The sequence below is a fragment of the Cydia amplana genome, chromosome 12 (assembly GCF_948474715.1).
Source record: "Cydia amplana chromosome 12, ilCydAmpl1.1, whole genome shotgun sequence".
NCBI classification, from domain to species: Eukaryota; Metazoa; Arthropoda; class Insecta; order Lepidoptera; family Tortricidae; genus Cydia; species Cydia amplana.
This window is the reverse complement of record NC_086080.1, coordinates 7,965,085-7,987,126: the sequence shown is the minus strand read 5'-3', so window position 1 is coordinate 7,987,126 and position 22,042 is coordinate 7,965,085. Positions and strand designations below refer to the sequence as shown.

The 22,042-nt window shown below is 45.3% G+C and overlaps 1 protein-coding gene across 1 annotated transcript; it reads left to right on the top strand.

Annotated features, from left to right (window-relative positions):
* The first annotated feature begins 1,701 nt into the window (after positions 1-1,701).
* Positions 1,702-21,464, top strand: LOC134653001 (zinc finger protein 628-like). Its single transcript, XM_063508273.1, is given in 16 exon segments — positions 1,702-1,788; positions 1,911-1,985; positions 2,669-2,838; positions 5,057-5,144; positions 6,536-6,749; positions 7,746-7,831; positions 9,114-9,329; positions 10,711-10,855; positions 11,342-11,501; positions 15,062-15,193; positions 16,194-16,267; positions 16,583-16,720; positions 17,635-17,742; positions 18,278-18,393; positions 18,847-19,068; positions 21,112-21,464. Coding segments are annotated over 16 exon segments (2,244 nt in total). The 3' UTR covers positions 21,325-21,464.
* The last annotated feature ends 578 nt before the right edge of the window (positions 21,465-22,042 follow it).

Here is a 22,042-nt window from a genome sequence, read left to right as displayed (position 1 = left end):
TTTTATGAGCATAATTATTTTTTATCCGCTCAATCAGTTATAAGTAATTCCTCATCACAGTACATAACGTTGACATAAAGTATAGTCAGATGATAGTCAGTCACCAAAGAGATGGTCCACGCAGTGCAAGTGTCATTTTAAACGTCAAACTTCTATGAATTTATGACGTGTCAATAACACTTGCACTGCGTAGGCTATCAAAATCGCTGCAGACTTTTCTTCGTCTAAAGTGGACATTATAGTCTAAGATCCCACATATAGTGTGTCAAAGGGCTGTCTTATTTCAAACATAGACAGAGAGAGTCATACTATCTTTGTCTTACACTAGTACTAGTACCCAAAAGAAAAGGATAAGTATAGTTTTTTTGTTCCTATTTACTGACAAATTGGTTTGACCCACAGGTTGGGGCCTTGGACCCACATCCTACCTTCTATTAGTCGATTTAGACTCTCGCGCGAGCCACGAGACGAGCGGCGCGAGCCGAGCCACGAGACGAGAGTGTAAGCGGTGGGCTCGCAGCTCGTCTCGTGGCTCGCAAGCTCGTCGAGCTAATATAATTTAAACACTAACGGCACGGCATAAGGTTTATAACCGAATGACAAGCCGAACGCGAGTGTAAACGGTGGACTCAGGTCTCGTGGCGCGGCTCGCGCGCGGCTCGTCTCGTGGCTCGCGCGAGAGTCTAAATTGGCTATAAGTTCTAGAGCCATTTTTAACTATTTCTTAACTAAAAGCATGTTCGAAACTACTCACAAGAAACATGCTTGAGTTTATTTTTAAAGTGTATAACGCCTTATCAATTACACCGCTTCGTACTACGCAGACAACATTTTATAAATTTGGAACTTCAAAAATAAATAATAGACTTATTAGCTCAACAGAGAAATAAATAAAAATGATTTAAATTTAATAATAATCATTGATTATTAGACTCGCTCTACCAATTACAAAACCTCGAAAAGTTTATAGAATAAGAATGATTTTTTTTGTTTATTTAGTCGTTTAAGGTATAACGAAACATAAAATGGATGGATTGGGGAAATGGAAGAAAGAAGATTGCCATTCTTTTACTAACCAAATTCTTACAAATTGTACCAAATAAACAGCTAAATACGTTTTAAAATATTATTATTTAGTTAAATAACTGGTTAGTACTTTCAAAGTTTTTGTCGACATTTTATTATAACCAATTTTCAAGTATTGATACGTTCTTTGATTGCGTCATGTAAACGTATAGTTATATGTTATAGCTTCGATTATCTCGAAATTCATTGCGATTCGTGATTTAGAAGCTTTGTTCAACCAAATATTGGTAAAAATCGGTAAGAAAATCAATGTTTATTAACCTATTCGTTTGACAAGGATAACCTAAGCGTTTTACGTCTATAACTGTTGACACTATTTTTGCTCAGCTTTTCTGTTTGATTATGCCATGTTTCGCTAGCGAAGTGACTTTTCCTTTATAAGAATTTTCCATCTTTAGTTTGTCGTCCACTAGATAGATCGTAGTCAGGGAAAATAATATGTTTTTAAATAAGGTTATGTTGATGTTTTGGTTTAGGAATTATATAGGGTGTATAGAATATTGTTGACAAGATCCCTCCCTTGTTGGCCCGCTCCCGTACTTGTTGGTTACTGTGCCTGTTGTAGTTAATTTATGGGTCTAATTGTACTCATTATTTTATTTGTTTATTTTAGTTATGGATGGTACATAACAGAAAACCAAAATGGATGGTGAAGCTGAAGATTTCAATCTCCACTGGGAGGAGGATGAGGTGGAGTCAAAGGTACATAATCGTCTTTTATGTATTACATTAATTAAACTTTTCTGATTCTTTCTACATACATTCACAACAAACGAATGCTGATATATTTCTATTTACATTAAAAATGTATATTATACTTTTAGCACATCCCTGGTGTAGTGGCTTCTGAGGTCATCTGTGGCTTAGATAATGTGCAAGCTGGTTCTTACTCCAATATGGTAAATATAATTTTAATTTAACCCGTGGAGCGCCCTAACAAGACACGTGTGCTAGTAACTAGTATAGGAGTTCCATACTACGGTAATTCTGGGGCGCTCCAGGGGTTAATATTGTTACCTACATGAACATTTACAATGTAATTTAAGTCTTTTTTTAGGAAATTAATGAATCTTACATAATGAGATATTAATATTCATGTAGATAAGTTCAACATAGACAGTTGCAAAAAAGTCCTTTCGCATGTAATATTAAATTTTAATAATCACAGTTTAAGTTGAGAATGTAGTGTAGAACAAATTATTTTCTTTGATTGGAGACTGTATTAAATTAACTAAAACTCCCTAAAATCAATGATTTTTATATAAAAATATTTTCCTTGCTTGAACACTGTAGATATGACTTACGAATCTCTTAACATAATTAGACTAAATTATGTTATAAAAATACAATTCATTTACAACATATACATCAGCTGCAGAGATAGTTGACCCACACTGCAAACAAATTTTTATGCAGGGGGGTCAGTTATCTCTGGAGCTGACTGTACGTAGAATAAACCATACAATAAATTGCCAAATCAAAAATGCATGTAAGTAAAACTAAAATAAAAATGCACAGCACATTTTGTCACTGGATTATTATTATTAAACATCACATTTGCATTTATATTTCACATTTGCAGAGCTCAGAAGTAATAATACAAGACACAGATCAGATAGCAGCAGAGAATCTGATGTTCTTGTCACAGGATGTAGTCAGTTACACGGATGCTGCAGAGTTGGCCGTGGACCCCAGTGTGGAGTGTGTTACGGAGGAGGTGATCACGGATGACTGGACTGAGGGGCAGGACAGGTCAGTTGCTTGTTTTTATTGTTAGAGATATACTAATTATAACAACAAATCTTAAAATAATGTTAAGAAAAAAATGTGACTCAGGCATTAACCCAATAAAGTATAACATTCTGTTTATATTAATGTTATATTATGGGATAACCATGTCTCTTGTTTTTAATGTTAAGTGGAATATAGTGGGCATTATGTGTACATAACAGTGGCACTCATTTGGTGGCTATGAAATGTGCCCCATTTAATATAATTTTATTGACCAATTGTACTCTATTGCAAGTTTTTTCATTTTAGTATATGCACATATTGTCAGCAAAATTAAAATAATCAAAAATCAACCTTGTTTTTTTTTTTTTTTTTTTTTTTATTTATTTATTGGTTCACCAACAATAGTTTACACTATATAAAGTACAACAACAAACGTTTTGAGTAATTATGCTAAGCGTAACAATTACTTATAGGTAAACACCACTTGCATTGACTAAGGTACTAAAATTACATATACTTAACATACCGTTTACAATAATAATGTAGGCATTAAACTAATAAAGGGGGCAAACATTATTACATTGAGTGGATATCACTAACTTATACTATTATTTTTGCTAAGCAGGCCCGAACAGATTTTTTAAAGTGATACGCAGAGTCAAAGTGTATATCCATTATATGGCTACAGCTATTTACTACCTTGCATAATCTAGGGACAGGTGAGTTGCTGCCGTGGACCGTCCTACGGAGCGGGGGGCACAGGGGTGTTATCGGGTTTCGAGGTATTCTCTTTGGAGCACGGAAGTGCAGAAGGCCAAGGAGTTGCGGACAGTCTATGTCATTATTCAATAATTTATACAAGAACATTGCATCCGCGATGCCTCTGCGTAGCGATAACGACTCAAATTTGAACAGTTTTAATCTTTGGGCATACGAAACGGCTGTTTTGGCTTTGCCCTCTGCAAAAGTCAGGTGCCGCAGGAACCGCTTTTGAACCCGCTCCAGTCTTAAAGAGTGAGTAGCGTAGTGTGGACGCCACACTACACTACAATATTCTAATATACTCCTCACAAGGCTGTTGAAAAGCAAAATCTTTGTATTACTGCGTCGAAACATCTTAACATTCCTTATAACAAACCCTAACATTTTGTAAGATTTCTTAGATATGTGTTCCACTTGAGGGATGAAAGTAAGTTTTTTATCAAAGACTACTCCTAAATCGCGTATTGTGTCAACTTCCTGAAGGGTATTGCCGCAAATACTATATTCTGACCGAATGATATTTTGTTTCCTCGTAAATTTGACATGAACACATTTTCCAGCATTTAAGATCATTTGCTTATTATTACACCAGTGGACTAGCCTGCCCAAGTCACTTCGTAGCAAATCAACATCGTCAGCTGAGTTTATAGTGCGTGCAAACTTTAGGTCGTCAGCATACATAAAAATTTTCGAGTGTCTAAAACAGTCGGGTATATCATTGATAAAGATATTGAACAGGATTGGCCCCAAATGAGACCCCTGCGGCACCCCTGATGTAATACTATGCGAAGGAGACTTAAAGCCGTTTACGACTACAAAGAACGATCTATTTTCTAAATAGGATTTAAACCAAGGCAGCAACGAATGGAAACCATATGCCGATAACTTTGTTAGCAGAATTTTGTGGCAGACTTTGTCGAAGGCCTTACTAAAATCTGTGTATATTACGTCTGTCTGCTTGCCGGAGTCCATCGCATCAGACAGAAACTCTGTAAATGATATTAAATTAGAAGTAGTAGACCTACCGCTGACAAATCCATGTTGGAAATCGCTTATGTACATTCTGAAATGATTTTGAACATGTGGGCAGACAAGGGACTCAAAAATCTTCGCAAACGAACTAAGTATGGAGATAGGTCTATAGTTCGTTTTATTACTAGTATGGTTCATTATGGCTTTCAATCTAAGGTACTAATTACTGAATTTAGGTTGTCACCTAACAATATGTAAAAAATAAATATTATACTTTATGATGGTAAAGTACAATGCAAACATATTTTATTTAGCTATCTCTAGCCATAAAGTTTAAATGAAAATAGACAAACATAAACCTAGATGGAGATGAATACAGGCTGCATGCATTTACACAATAAATGCAATGTTCCTGCAGGACCTACCAAGACAAATTATAATTACCTACTGTATCTATTGCAAATTGTAATTAATATTTGATTGTTAGTTTGTATAATTTCAGAGTGGAGGTTCCATTGGAGCATTTTACAAACCCGGTGTTGGACATAAAAGAGGAAAATGACATTGATGTCCCGCTTCCAACAGATCAGGTAAGTGCTTAGAACAATTTGTAATATTTGTATTAACATTTTCTGTATGTTTTTAATTTATTCAACAGTTTTGCTAACAGTTTGTTTACATCCATTCCATTTTAATGTCAAATTTAATACATGGTTATGTCTCTGACATCATTTAATGATTCGGTCAAGTTATGTTCTAATCTAATGTATGAGGAAGACAAACAAATTATAGCCAGCCTTTTATGAATGTAGTATGATACCTTTGAGTATGGTGCTTTACGCACTAGCGTCCCAACCCCTACCACTGCCGCAACCCCCCCTTTTAGTATGAAATATATCCTGGTTGACAGTTTTTTTTTTCGGGGAAAGTATATAATATATGTAAAAAGTGTCAATGAAAGAAATAATTCTTATTAAATTTTTGACAAAAAAGGTTATAATCTATCTCACATAATAAAATAACAGCGTTGCATGATAATACATTTTAATACATAGATTGGTAAATGCTAAGTAAATTTTTTGGATTTTTTTTCCTATTGCTCTTGTGGAAACTATTGTTCAATGTCATGTAAGCTGACAAGAAATAAAGTTATAAAGGCACCTGCATTAGCGACTAACATGTACCAAATGGATTATGTTAAACATTATGGGTAAGACAAGTTTCTTATAATTTCAACACATAATTTTTTATGCATATATTAGATATTACACAGACACACCAATTTGCAACGTTATGCAGGAATATAAATATACTTATATATACAAGAAAATTATGTCTTTAATTAAAAAAAAAAAAAATTCATACTCTGTCCTTTCTGCACACCTAGCTTGCACTATTATGTTGCGCGCCAAGCGGTTTGCGACCAAATGAATTTAACCTTTTGGACGCCAATGACCGATATATCCGCAGCGTAGGTTCAACACCAAAGGCCGATTAATCGGTCACAGACCACAGAGCAACATCGACCTACGTGCATATACATAAAGTTCAACTTCAGTTTTGACACTTCAATGATGTGGCGTCTGAGTGACAGCTTTTGGGTTTGACACGGCGTGGAAAAGGTTAACGCACACTTGCGAACTGAGGTTCGCAATACTGAGGTATTCTGTGCCTTTGAGGATATAAAAGCACTTTTAAGACAACCAGTCAGACCGAGTCGGTAGTGAGTGTAGTGACCCTGCCTAAGAAGCTGATGGTCCTGGGTTCGAATCCCAGTAATGGCATTTATTTGTGTGATGAGTTCAGATATATTTATATATGTTCCTGACTTGTGGGTGTGTTCTAGATATTTAAGTATTTGTATACCTATTATATATGTCGTTCTCAGAGTCGTCGCTCTCACAACATAATCCTTCTTGAGCTTACTGTGGGGGCTTAGTCAATTTGTGAAAGAATGTCCTATAAATATTTATCTTTCCAGGACCAGTACACAGCAATGCGACCATGGCCGTGTGACTTCTGCTCGCGGCGGTTCCGCAAGAAGGCCGCCCTGATGAACCACATGGTGGCCCACCAGAACGACCGCCCCCACGCCTGCAACCTGTGCGGCGTGCGGTACGTGCGCAAGTGCGACCTGATGAACCACCTCAAGGTGCACGCCATGGTGCCCGACAACGCGGACCCGGTCGACTACGGTTAGTGTTATACGTGTACCATCCACAGTTAACTGACAGTGAACCACATGGTGGCCCACCAGAACGACCGGCCCCACGCCTGCAACCTGTGCGGCGTGCGGTACGTGCGCAAGTGCGACCTGATGAACCACCTCAAGGTGCACGCCATGGTGCCCGACAACGCGGACCCGGTCGACTACGGTTAGTGTTATACGTGTACCATCCACAGTTAACTGACAGTGAACCACATGGTGGCCCACCAGAACGACCGGCCCCACGCCTGCAACCTGTGCGGCGTGCGGTACGTGCGCAAGTGCGACCTGATGAACCACCTCAAGGTGCACGCCATGGTGCCCGACAACGCGGACCCGGTCGACTACGGTTAGTACTTTTATAAGCTTCTACTAGCGTCAATTCTGCTAGATAGGGAATCTCTGATACCACCGTTACCTTGCCATTTAAATATAGAAGGTTCAACTTACATTAAGGAACTGAACGTGCTTAGCGTGCGTAAATGCGATCTGGGTCCGTCTAAATGGCGCTGTTTGATAGTTTATAAACCTTATTGTGAGATGACATAAAAAAATGACATAAGGTTCACCACTGGTCAATTAAGAGTGTAGCCGTGATACCATGCCCTGATGGTTTCAGAAGACCATGCTACTATATTTATGTACTTACTTACTTGGCTGGCGCGATGACCCAAATGAGTCTTGGCCTCCAACACAAGAGCGCGCCCCTTTGCTCGGTCCAGAGCGGTATCACTCCAGCTTTCGCCGACCCCGAGCTCACGGAGATCTGCCTCCACTCTGTCCGCTCAACGATATTTAGGATGACCAACAGGACGGCGTTTGTGTACAACTATTGTATTATATACAACTGACTTGTTGGTTCTCTCAGCAATAGAATTTAGGCAAACTCGTTTAATCACCACCACCATACCATTACCATTAACTCCTTTGCTTTGTCTTTTGATATATATTTTTTACCTGCGTTTATTGCACATTTTTGTTACAGAGGACGTGTTAGATAACAGTCAAGCGATAAAACCAAAGAAAAAGCGAGGGAGGCGAAAAAAGATTCCCGAGCCAGAGCCTGAAGAAGTAAGTCAATTAAATGACAATGATACATATTGTTTATTAGTTGAGCAAAATTGCATTTTGCTCACTGAGTGAGACAAAATGAGCAAAATGCGATTTTGCTCACTGTTTTTAAGTAGCAAAGTACACTTGTTCGAGCTGCTGAGGTGAAAACTTAATTGTTGGTATATCTTAAGAAAACATGAGTGAATAGGTAAGTGATGAAGAAGTAATACATTTTTCGGGTTCTCTAATATGTTCTCACTGCTGAGGTGAAAAGTTATGTGAACTACACGAGATCAAAGTTATTTACATCACGTGCGCTTTTGAGTCCCTTACTACGCTCAAGATTCTAAATTAGATTCACTCGCTACGCTCGTGAATCTAGTATAGAATCTTTCGCTTGCACGGGACTCAAAATAAGCACTCGAAGAAATATCAAACTTTGATCTCTTGTTGTACAAATAACTATTGTACAAAAAAAAAAAATGTATTCCTTCTTCATCACTTAAGCTTTGGATTCCTCCGAAAACGGTGCCGTCATATTACGGCCGCTATATAGCGTTGACTGACGTCACTAGAACGTTGTCTATGTAAACAAGATGGCGCGGTTTCCTAGACGGCGTTACGTTACGTTGGTTGTCAACGTAACGTAAGATGACGGCCGTCATGACCTTGTCGATAGTTTCGTGAACGTTTTATTAGATAGCGGTGACGCCATTTTGGAATAAATGACACGAGATTTGAATAAATGATTCCGTACTACGATTATTTTCCTCTTCTAATGATATTTCATCCTCCAAGTAAATTATAGATGATCAAGCAAATCTTGTCAGTAGGAAAAGGCGCGAAATTCAAATTTTCTATGGGACGTTATCCCATCGCGCCTACATTTTTCAAATTTGCCGCTTTGACCTTGGTGGATGACGGTGTGTTATGACGCCGTGGTACTTTCCACATGTCGCCACCGTAAAGACGGCCGTCTTTTGCTGCCGCTATATGACGGCCGTCATATGACGGCACCGTTTTCGGAGGAATCCAAAGCTTTACCTATTCACTCATGTTTTCTTAAGATATACCAACAATTAAGTTTTCACCTCAGCAGCTCGAACAACGGTACTTTGCTACTTAAAAACAGTGAGCAACATCGCATTTTGCTCACTGAGTGAGCAAAATCGCATTTTGCTCATTTTGTCTCACTCAGTGAGCAAAATGCGATTTTGCTCACTGCTTTTAAGTAGCAAAGTACCCTTGTTCGAGCTGCTGAGGTGAAAAAACTATTTACTCAATGTATCTCGTTTTGTAGAACGGAGACGTATGGGAGAACATGACGTCAGCGCGCACCATGCAGTGGTCGCGCCGCGGGCGCTCGCCGGCGCGACCGCCGCCGCCGCTGCCCGCGCCCTCGCCGCCCTCCGAGCCCGAGCCCTGCCCGCCGCCGGCCGACCCCAGCCGACCCTTCGTCTGCAGGCATTGCGGGGTCGGCTTCGCGAGGGAGAAGGCGCTACAGTCACACGCGAGGGTGAGTCCACAAAATAGATACAGTACAGAAGTCAATCACATGTATGTAATTTTAATAACAAAACTTCCGTGAGACAAAGACATAGTAAATATATTAAAAACGGGTCACTCACGTATTTTAAGTCGAAAAACGCTCGACATGTTTCACTTCGTACCGAGAAGTGTCATCAGGAGCTTGCGTTTACGGTGACGGACCGGCGTAGACTGCGGGCCGCAGCTCTCCGCGCCCGATGACTCGGCGCAGGCGCCGGTGGCGGCAGGGGAGGCGAGAAACTACCCTCATTTATGGCATTATTGTCAAACGATGGGTTGCACACAACACTCACTACGTCACTCGCTACGAAGTGAAACATGTCGAGCGTTTTTCGACTTAAAATACGTGAGTGACCCGTTTTTAGTATGTACTTCACTTTTCATACCTACGCTCGGCGGTCGCTCTAGGGTTGTCAACTATGATTTATGCACAAAAAACTATCGTGGTAGTGGCACTCGTATCTGGTAGTGGCCGGGGCGGGGTGCTTACCTACCTACCTAACTGTTCTGTTTAACGTTATAACGAACCATTGAAATACAAGCAGATACCTACTTACCTCTCTGAAACCACTGGTAGCTTAAAAAACGACAATTCACCGTTTAATGTTGAATTTAAACAACCGTCCACTGAATAGTCATAATAACTTTTTTTTGTTTCTCCATAATTGCACAAAAAAGTTTACAGACGCGTGTCTCAAGCGGTTGACACTCGCGCTCGCACTGGTCCCAACCGGTCCGAGATATCGTGTCTGTGAGCAGTGTCTATGTGTGCGTTGCTCGAGCGCACTTTGTATGTAGATTGATTTCTGTACTGTATCTGTTTTGTGGTGAGTCGTTGCAGCGAGATTTCCATCGCCGCCTCCTATATTCCCTACAGGCTTTGAACCAGGGATGTTACAGAGCTCCGTTTCCGTTAAGTCGGAACTTCCGTTTGGTATTACACATCCGTTTCTGTTCCGGTTCCGTTACTTTTGAAACGGAAGTTATATCGGATGTCAATGCTTAGCGCGGCAGCGGGACATGAGCGGTGTACATCAAAAACAAACAGGTTTATACCAGTCATTCGCTCATAGCCCCGCTTGCCACGTGCTGCAGTAATTAGATGTTCTGGTATATCCGTGTTTTTGAATTTAAAGTACCTATTCGTATATTTTGTGTTGTGTAATGTATACCTACTGATAGTACTGACTCAGGCTCCGGTTCTGGTTCCGGTTCCGATTCCGTTTCTGGTTCCGATAAACTAAATTTAAAACATCTGGTTCCGCTTTCGGTTCGGATAAAACCACATCCGTTACATCCCTGCTTTGAACTATATTGCTAAGCTGATAATGTCCATTTTGTTTTGGCAGATACACGGGGGAGATTCGCCGATAGAGTGCGGCACGTGCGGCGAGCTGTGCTGGTCGCGCGAGGCGCTGGCCACGCACTCGCGCCAGCGGCACCCGCACCAGCCGCCGCAGCAGCCGACCAGGGAGCCCTATGACTCCAACTCGGGTCAGTGCTGCGATGGAGACGCCCGGTTTATGCCGTCGGATTGTCAATGGTTTTTCGTGTACTTTAAGATCTAAAACACTTCGTTGAAAGTTAACAGCAGTGTAACTAGAGTCCACCCGACCGAGACACCAAATTCACTGTCGATTTAAAGACCGGATGGTTGGTGAATGGCATACATATCTTGTACCTTTTACACGAGCAATTCTTGTATATTTATATATTTTGGGGATCTCGGAAACGGCTGTAGCGATTTCGATAACATTTTTCTATATGGGGTTTTCGGTGGCGAAAAATCGATCTAGTTATGTCTTATCTCTGAAATCTATTATCTTTTCCGAGTAGAGGTCTTCGGTCTCCCAGATATTATGTTTTTAACAGCTAAAAAGATTTTGAATCATACATCATATTTCAATAGTAATAATTCAAAAAACTTGTAATACTTACTGAGTCACCCGGGCATATAATTAAACTATGGGTACATCGCAGGTGACGACGACATGGAATACCAGCTGTCGCCGCTAGCCGACAGCGGGAGCGAGCGAGCCGTGTACGACACGCAGCGAGGCCCCGAACTGTTCTGTCAGGATTGCGGCGTCGCCTTCCAGCGGGCCGACCTGCTGCGTCGGCATCAGACCGCTGCACACAGGTAAGATGAAACAAGGAGTATATCCCGGGGAAGGAGTAAATACCAGCTGTCGCCGCTAGCCGACAGAGGGAGCGAGCGAGCCGTGTACGACACGCAGCGAGGCCCCGAACTGTTCTGTCAGGATTGCGGCGTCGCCTTCCAGCGGGCCGACCTGCTGCGTCGGCATCAGACCGCTGCACACAGGTAAGATGAAACAAGGAGTATATCCCGGGGAAGGAGTAAATACCAGCTGTCGCCGCTAGCCGACAGAGGGAGCGAGCGAGCCGTGTACGACACGCAGCGAGGCCCCGAACTGTTCTGTCAGGATTGCGGCGTCGCCTTCCAGCGGGCCGACCTGCTGCGTCGGCATCAGACCGCTGCACACAGGTAAGATGAAACAAGGAGTATATCCCGGGGAAGGAGTAAATACCAGCTGTCGCCGCTAGCCGACAGAGGGAGCGAGCGAGCCGTGTACGACACGCAGCGAGGCCCCGAACTGTTCTGTCAGGATTGCGGCGTCGCCTTCCAGCGGGCCGACCTGCTGCGTCGGCATCAGACCGCTGCACACAGGTAAGATGAAACAAGGAGTATATCCCGGGGAAGGAGTAAATACCAGCTGTTGCCGCTAGCCGACAGAGGGAGCGAGCGAGCCGTGTACGACACGCAGCGAGGCCCCGAACTGTTCTGTCAGGATTGCGGCGTCGCCTTCCAGCGGGCCGACCTGCTGCGTCGGCATCAGACCGCTGCACACAGGTAAGATGAAACAAGGAGTATATCCCGGGGAAGATATCATGGAATGGAGTACCAGCTGTCGCCGCTAGCCGACAGAGGGAGCGAGCGAGCCGTGTACGACACGCAGCGAGGCCCCGAACTGTTCTGTCAGGATTGCGGCGTCGCCTTCCAGCGGGCCGACCTGCTGCGTCGGCATCAGACCGCTGCACACAGGTAAGATGAAACAAGGAGTATATCCCGGGGAAGGAGTAAATACCAGCTGTTGCCGCTAGCCGACAGAGGGAGCGAGCGAGCCGTGTACGACACGCAGCGAGGCCCCGAACTGTTCTGTCAGGATTGCGGCGTCGCCTTCCAGCGGGCCGACCTGCTGCGTCGGCATCAGACCGCTGCACACAGGTAAGATGAAACAAGGAGTATATCCCGGGGAAGATATCATGGAATGGAGTACCAGCTGTCGCCGCTAGCCGACAGAGGGAGCGAGCGAGCCGTGTACGACACGCAGCGAGGCCCCGAACTGTTCTGTCAGGATTGCGGCGTCGCCTTCCAGCGGGCCGACCTGCTGCGTCGGCATCAGACCGCTGCACACAGGTAAGATGAAACAAGGAGTATATCCCGGGGAAGATATCATGGAATGGAGTACCAGCTGTCGCCGCTAGCCGACAGAGGGAGCGAGCGAGCCGTGTACGACACGCAGCGAGGCCCCGAACTGTTCTGTCAGGATTGCGGCGTCGCCTTCCAGCGGGCCGACCTGCTGCGTCGGCATCAGACCGCTGCACACAGGTAAGATGAAACAAGGAGTATATACCGGGGAAGATATCATGGAATGGAGTACCAGCTGTCGCCGCTAGCCGACAGAGGGAGCGAGCGAGCCGTGTACGACACGCAGCGAGGCCCCGAACTGTTCTGTCAGGATTGCGGCGTCGCCTTCCAGCGGGCCAACCTGCTGCGTCGGCATCAGACCGCTGCACACAGGTAAGATGAAACAAGGAGTATATCCCGGGGAAGATATCATGGAATGGAGTACCAGCTGTCGCCGCTAGCCGACAGAGGGAGCGAGCGAGCCGTGTACGACACGCAGCGAGGCCCCGAACTGTTCTGTCAGGATTGCGGCGTCGCCTTCCAGCGGGCCGACCTGCTGCGTCGGCATCAGACCGCTGCACACAGGTAAGATGAAACAAGGAGTATATCCCGGGGAAGATATCATGGAATGGAGTACCAGCTGTCGCCGCTAGCCGACAGAGGGAGCGAGCGAGCCGTGTACGACACGCAGCGAGGCCCCGAACTGTTCTGTCAGGATTGCGGCGTCGCCTTCCAGCGGGCCGACCTGCTGCGTCGGCATCAGACCGCTGCACACAGGTAAGATGAAACAAGGAGTATATCCCGGGGAAGATATCATGGAATGGAGTACCAGCTGTCGCCGCTAGCCGACAGAGGGAGCGAGCGAGCCGTGTACGACACGCAGCGAGGCCCCGAACTGTTCTGTCAGGATTGCGGCGTCGCCTTCCAGCGGGCCGACCTGCTGCGTCGGCATCAGACCGCTGCACACAGGTAAGATGAAACAAGGAGTATATCCCGGGGAAGATATCATGGAATGGAGTACCAGCTGTCGCCGCTAGCCGACAGAGGGAGCGAGCGAGCCGTGTACGACACGCAGCGAGGCCCCGAACTGTTCTGTCAGGATTGCGGCGTCGCCTTCCAGCGGGCCGACCTGCTGCGTCGGCATCAGACCGCTGCACACAGGTAAGATGAAACAAGGAGTATATCCCGGGGAAGGAGTAAATACCAGCTGTCGCCGCTAGCCGACAGAGGGAGCGAGCGAGCCGTGTACGACACGCAGCGAGGCCCCGAACTGTTCTGTCAGGTTTGCGGCGTCGCCTTCCAGCGGGCCGACCTGCTGCGTCGGCATCAGACCGCTGCACACAGGTAAGATGAAACAAGGAGTATATCCCGGGGAAGGAGTAAATACCAGCTGTCGCCGCTAGCCGACAGAGGGAGCGAGCGAGCCGTGTACGACACGCAGCGAGGCCCCGAACTGTTCTGTCAGGATTGCGGCGTCGCCTTCCAGCGGGCCGACCTGCTGCGTCGGCATCAGACCGCTGCACACAGGTAGGATGAAACAAGGAGTATATCCCGGGGAAGGAGTAAATACCAGCTGTCGCCGCTAGCCGACAGAGGGAGCGAGCGAGCCGTGTACGACACCAAGACCTGGTAACGAGACGTACTTTCGTAAAACTTCAGTATGATAAAGCGGGATTAACATTACGAAACTAGTGGCGTGAAATTAATTTCGTGACATTAGTTTTACCTACAGTTTCACGTGTAATTTAATAGTTTCGTAATGCATGCAATAATTTCACGAAAGCAAATCAATTTCGTGTCCTGCGTGATTTTTTGGTGAAACTAGTGTCATGCAACTAATTTGGTAGTGTAAATGCGACGTGAAAAACTAGTGTCGGGAAAGTGCCTGCAATGTGCGGACGTGTAGCTTCGATGCTGATGTGGCCATGGTCACTGCGTGCGATACTGTGAATTTCCCGACACTAATAATTTCACGACATTACTTTCGCATATATCGAAACTACTTTCGTGAAACTGATTTCAACATCCATGAGACTAATTTCATAATGTAAATCCCGCTTAAAGTAGCAACAATGATACGGTGTCTTGTCCCCTTGTGGCATCTTGCACAACAGAAAGAACCAATATTTTTAGTCCTTGCTTTTTTGATGCAGATGCCAAGATTAATTGCGATTCTACCTATATTTATTTTCACGCTATTGCTTTTTTTAATTAGTCTCCGGTTTTTGACATTGACAATTCTAAATAACGCACGACGTTATTGTCGACAGTCACAAACGGCACGACAGCTCGTCGTCGACTTGGGCGGAGCACTCGTGCGACGTGTGCGGCGAGACGTGCGCGGACGCGCTGCAGCTGCTCGCGCACGCGGAGCGCCACGCCGACCGGCCCGCGCCCAACAGGTACTGCACCTTAAGGGCTTATTTACACTTTACACGGTGCGAGAACTCGCATGCGAGTTTCATTACATTGCGTTATTTGATCAGTCGGTTGAATTGGACGTAACACCAGTCCGCAATGTAACTAAAATCGCATGCGAGTTCGCGCGCCGTCTATTTCAACCCTTACATACAAGATACAGCTATCGTAGCTGGCGCAAGTCTTCAGCAGGGATGTTGCGAATATCCGCATCCGCAACCGCGGAACTTCCGCATTATTTTCAACATCCGCATCCGCATAAAATCGATGCGGATTTAATGCGGATGCGGATGTGGAACAGTTCGGTACAGGAACGTCTTAGCATCGGCGTAAGTGCTAGACTGCTAGGTAATTTAGTCATTAGCCAAAAAAACCTATTAGAAATTAGCAGTCAAGTGTGAGTGGGACTTAATGTACGGAACCCTTGGAACGCGAGTCCGACTCGCACTTGGCCGGTTTTTTGAAATAAAAATGACTAAAATGTAATATTTGACGTTTTTTATGTCCCTATCTTGACATCCGCATCCGCGGATGTGAGCCTTTAAAAATGTCAAAAAATCGGCATCCGCAACATCCCTGGTCTTAAGCCTCGACCACGGAACGCACGCTAGGAGGAGCGTACACGCTTGCCGACCGTGTGACGTCAGCGTCGAGCGTGCACGTGCGTTGCGTTTCGTGACCCTCTGGTCAGGCCACTACGAGTCGGGCTAAACATCCGCATACACAGTGTCGGGCACCTATGGGCACCTATCCTGTCAGTACTACACTCGTCATTAACACCTCTGTCATTTTCTCGCCCATTGCATCCGACCCAAAGCCGAACCAATTAAAACGACTCATTAGTTAAGGATACAAAATTATCCAGCTAATTATCAGATATTTTTTGATAATTATGTTCTTAATCTTACCGTGGGGCTTAGTCAATTTATGTAAAAATGTCCTTTAATATTTCTTTATTAATTATTTTATTATGTTATATTTCAGATTCAAGAAGATGTCACGGGGAAGAAATAACACGTCTTCAAGTGGTTCGCGGCAATTCCCCTGCAGAGAGTGCGGTACGATATGCTTTTTACGATAGTCTTAATAGTGCTCCCTAACCAAGCTAATTTAAGAAAAGGCTCATGCATGTGCGCTTTATAAGTACCTAAGAATAAGAACTCTTTGACCGCCCCGCAGTTGACGAATGCCGTAAACGAATACAGTTGAAAATGAACCTTCAATATGTTCCATTAAAGTTTACTTTTGCGCGTTACATTACATAAATTGTCATGGCGGTCAGAAACTCAAATTCTGTTTGGGAAATTGATGAATCAAAATAGATCGTCTATACAATCTAAATATGTATTTACGTTTTCACGTGCATCTAACAGGCAAAGTATTCGGGTCGCGCAGCTCCCAACAAATCCACATCCGAATACACACGGGCGAGCGGCCCTACGCCTGCCGGTTCTGCTGGAAGGCCTTCGCGGACGGCGGCACGCTGAGGAAACACGAGCGTATACACACGGGTAAGGATTCTGTACCTTATGTAGACGGGGTAAGGTCCACATCCCATCGACGAGCCACCATACGCCACGCCGGCCGGCGGTATGTAAAGAAATCACGGCAATTGGACAAAGCGTTCTGTACTTTATGTGTAGGGGATAAGGTTCTATTGGACCATCTCTTCATTTATACCTACGATCGTTTTTTCTATAGAGTAGGTGTTATAAATACTGTGCCTACTGACACAGGGCGGACACGCCATACATCAATCAAAACCGGCCAAGTGCGAGTCGGACTCGCGCACGGAGGGTTCCGCACCATCAACAAAAAATAGAGCAAAACAAGGAAAAACGGTCACCCATCCAAGTACTGACCCCGCCCGATGTTGCTTAACTTCGGTCAAAAATCACGTTTGTTGTATGGGAGCCCCACTTAAATCTTTATTTTATTCTGTTTTTAGTATTTGTTGTTATAGCGGCAACAGAAATACATCATCTGTGAAAATTTCAACTATCTAGCTATCACGGTTCGTGAGATACAGCCTGGTGACAGACGGACGGACGGACGGACAGCGGAGTCTTAGTAATAGGGTCCCGTTTTTACCCTTTGGGTACGGAACCCTAAAAATGATTTGTGTTTATATGTGTGCGCGGCACGTCTGTACACGCGTCATTGAGTTTCTGACGGAATCCTGACATGTTCTCAGTAGAGCGACTTACGCACACATTCATATCGCGGCCTGTCGCGGGCGAGGTAATCCGAATCGGGGCGGGGCGGTGCGGGTCCGTTCTGTATGATAATACTATTACTTATTCTGTGCTACTGATTCTATCCTTAGCTTGTGGATATCGGCTGCACGTTGAGGTAAAACATATGCAGCTGATGAGCTATCCCATTATGTACCTTATTTGAAACGTAATTGGGTTCAATTTTGCAGGTGAGAAGCCGTACGCGTGCGCGGTGTGCCCCCGCGCGTTCAACCAGCGCGTGGTGCTGCGCGAGCACGTGCGCTCGCACCACTCCGCGCCCGACCGCCGCGCGAACGGTACGTTACTACGTATCACTTCCTTTTCCGGCTTAGGGCCAGTTGCACCGCACTTGACCGACTGATTAACGTCAGCCGGCGCGCCCCGGTGCTTTACTATTAAACTTTTCATACAATAAAATTTAGCGAACTCTTTAACGATGACTAAACCCGACTATTTATCTATATTATACCTAGGATTCATTTAATGTTACTGTAGTAGATATGTACATTCTAATACAGATTCGTGCTTCGAATTTGCCAGCTAATGGCGTTGTACTTCTCCGTGCATTATGAGATTTATGAGATAACTCTCTGGTTGTCAAAAATTGCCGTGTGATCGATTGCGGCTACGCCAGCGATGGTTCTTAGACAGGTTTTAACTAGAAATGCCCCAATTTTCTTTTGGATTTTTTTTTCGGGTGGTAGCAAATCCATTTTTGCTCATTTATGACGAATTATAATACAATACGGGCAGTTTTGAAGTTATTCAAGGGATTCAGGGTCTACGGTCCACCAGCAATGTTTCAATCACTAATCTAGTATGTTTGTTTAGGGGGCCCTTCGTTTTGCTGTGTGGTTTGCGGTCGGACGCTACACTCCAGTGCCGAGCTGGTGCAGCACCTTATTCAACACTGCGACGCCAACACCGCGCTCAAGAGACAGCCACAGGTAATATTGATTGTTGCAAAAAAATATCAGTTTTATTTCAATGATATTATATAACCATAGATAGGTTATACTCATACTTGAGGAGCACAAAAAATACTTCCATATTTATTTCTGTGCCTACGAAGAAATCTGTTATTTTTGATTAGTTTTCTCATTACATCCATCTTTGTCACACTCGTTGTTAAACATAAGGTCGTCTCTTTCTCTTTCGGTGTGCGGGAGCTCGTTAGCACGTGCACATTTCTCGCTTGTCCAGCCGCGTCTAAAGGAAACTTGTCCAATTTCTCACAAGTTAAGCGCTTCAATTTTGGAACGCCTATAACCTATCTTGAGTTATAAATCATTGTTTTATTTAAAATTTTGTGCACGAAAATCGAATAAAACATATCAGTCTCAAGAATTTTCTACTGATGTGCTAAAGGACAAACCAATCATAATCATCCTTCCCAACAGACCGGTCCCCGAAAATACAAGCGGCGGCGGAAAATCAAGTCGGAGCTGTCACCGCGACACTCCTGGGAGCGCGGCTCCCCCTCCCCCCCGCGCTCGGCCTCCCCCTCCCCCTCCCGCGCCGCGTCCCCCGCGCCCGCGCCGCCGCCGCGCCGCCGCCGCCGCGCGCCCGCCGCGCGACCCAAGATGATACACACCGAGGTGCGCCGCGCCAAACCCAAGCAGGTATACTATCTTTAAAAAACCGGCCAAGTGCGAGTCGGACTCGCGCACGGAGGGTTCCGCACCATCAACAAAAAATAGAGCAAAACAAGCAAAAAAACGGTCACCCATCCAAGTACTGACCCCGCCCGACGTCGCTTAACTTCGGTCAAAAATCACGTTTGTTGTATGGGAGCCCCACTTAGATCTTTATTTTATTCTGTTTTTAGTATTTGTTGTTATAGCGGCAACAGAAATACATCATCTGTGAAAATTTCAACTGTCTAGCTATCACGGTTCGTGAGATACAGCCTGGTGACAGACGGACGGACGGACGGACGGACAGCGGAGTAGTAGTGGGACTAGTGGGGCTAGGTTGATCTGTGTAAGATGTCCCCCAATATTTATTTATTTATTACTAAGACTCCGCTGTCCGTCCGTCCGTCTGTCACCAGGCTGTATCTCACGAACCGTGATAGCTAGACAGTTGAAATTTTCACAGAAGCTTGTACTATGGCACAGTACACTAAGAACAGTAGTGAATCTAAGGCCGCTCGGCAAGTTATTTACCTACTCTTGCGTTGGCGCTTAGGGTTGTCACTTTTATTTTTAGTTAAATATTATTTGCGTATTATGAGTAGCACTAGGTTTCTATTTATATAATATAATGAAATGTTCTATCAATTCATAAATGAGGTATAAATTAAGGCCGGTAAGAGCAGGCAAATGCGAGCGTACTTGAATGCGCGCGATCACAGTCGCGGTACGGCCCACACTGCCGCCACCGTATTCCCCCGTATATTATGCTAATGTGTGCGTGGCAGCGCGTGCGTACACGGCGCCCGGCGCGCACCCACACATTCAAGCCGGCAGCGGCACATTTCTATGAAGATTCACTACTGTTCTTGTACTGTGACTATGGGTACTAGGCGCCGATATACATACTTATATAGATAAATACATCGACGATCTAATATTTAAAGTAAAGTAACAAAACGTTTATTTAACGTAAATAGTACAAACTTAATACTTAAGTACCTTATACAATAAAATAACTAAAACTAAACCTAATAAAAATAAAAATAAAACCCTAAAACCTACCTTCTAACCCTAGGCCCCTCGGCAAGGTGCCCATCACGCAGGCAGCATTCCCGCGCTGTATAGCGATGGCAATCCTTTGCGCGAGAAAGCTGCCTGCGCGAGAGTCCCCTGTTGCCTCCCTTAACCGCTTACCAAGCTCCTTAAGGAGCCCACGCGCTCCTCTACCCCACGGTCCGAGTGTCTCGACGCCAAAAGCTACGAACTCGTAGTTGGCGCCGAGACAGCTGTATTTATGGGCCTTAGCTCGCTCTCGGGCGTCCGCCGCTGCTCCGGCATTTCTGCTGGTTGCTTGAATGTAGGACGCTGCCAACGTGTCGGCGCAGGTAGCGTCCCACACCAGCGCGCGGCCCATTCTCCATGGGATTAACGACATCCCGTCCGGGCGCTTGCCATCGTCCCGCGCGATCCGGGGCTCCAGAGCTGCGAGGACGCCGGCACTGACAAGAGCCCTTCTAAGGATATCGTTGAGGGCAGCGTGGCGAGACAGGCGGCCGGAGCCCGAGGAGCAGGAAAGGCCGTGGTGGCCAAGCCTGTCCACTTGGGCCCCACAAGAAGCACAAGTGTGGTCTGTGCATATCTCGATTCCGAGCCGGAGACCAACGGCAATGCGTAAGGTACCAGGGTCAATTAAAGTACCCGCGTTGGGCGAGGGATAGGCGTGAAGCCAGTGACCTGATTCCGGTTTCTGATAAATACATACTTATATACATAGAAAACATCCATGACTCCGGAACAAATATTAGTCTTTATCACACAAATAAATGCCCTTACCGGGATTCGAACCCAGGACCATCGGCTTAGCAGGCAGGGTCACTACCCACTAGGCCAGACCGGTCGTCACTCCCTCCCTCCCTCGGTCTCGGTTTTTACCCTTTGGGTACGGAACCCTAAAAAAATAGTAACTAGAATCCAACACGACGTCTGTATGCTCACTTGCTCAATAAACCAAATTTTTCACCAATACAGGTTCGAGGACGGCGACCACCGCGGCACCCGGCCGACGACCTGCGCGCCATCGCCCCGCCCTCCCCCTCCCCGGCCCCGCCCACACCCTCCCCGCCCCTCAAACGATCCCCGCCCACCTCCCCTCAGGCGGGCGGCCCGTTCAAGTGCGAAATGTGCGCCGAAGAATTCCCCCGCCGCGATGCGTTACTCCTGCACGTGCCGGTGCATATATGACGCAGTCGACCGAAGCGGCAGAGGCCGCGACTATCGCGCGAGAAAAGTGCCTGAACACGAGTGAGCGAGCCGACAGCTGTGAGTCCCTGAAATGTGTAAATTTTAGTTTAGCATACATCTGTGATGGCTGCGCGATGGAGAAGTAAAGTTATCTTTCAGATATCAATAGATTCAAATAGCCTCGTCTTTGTTGGCTGATTAAACTGTGGTCAGTTTCCGTAACGACCTTATGAGTCGTGTGATTCTGTAAGATAAGAAGATTCAAACTTGATTCGACGAAAATCCGGATGTGACTATGACTAGTTTGTTAAAGGGTCTTAAAATTGGACCATGTGTTCACCGAGTTAGATTTGCCATTACTTGGTAATCCTCTTTCCATCCTTTAACACAAGTAGTCGAAGACTGATATACCTTCGCAATAATTTAGCGGTTTATCATAGATATGTGTTTGTGATTAAATTGCCATCTGGACGCGCGCGACAATGATAGTCTGATGTCACTTAACGTGAAATAGCCTTAGAACCTCTTGGCAATCCAGTCGTGACTATTCTAGTAAAAAACAGGTGTATTTCATGTGAAAAAGGACCCTTTGTGTAGAAAGCATATTGACGTAAGCGCCTGTCGCACAAGACTTCCTTTTTTCTGAGATAGACCCAAATAGCCATCTATGTATAATTTATATACCTAAAGTAATATTAGACCCTATTAAATCTATGTT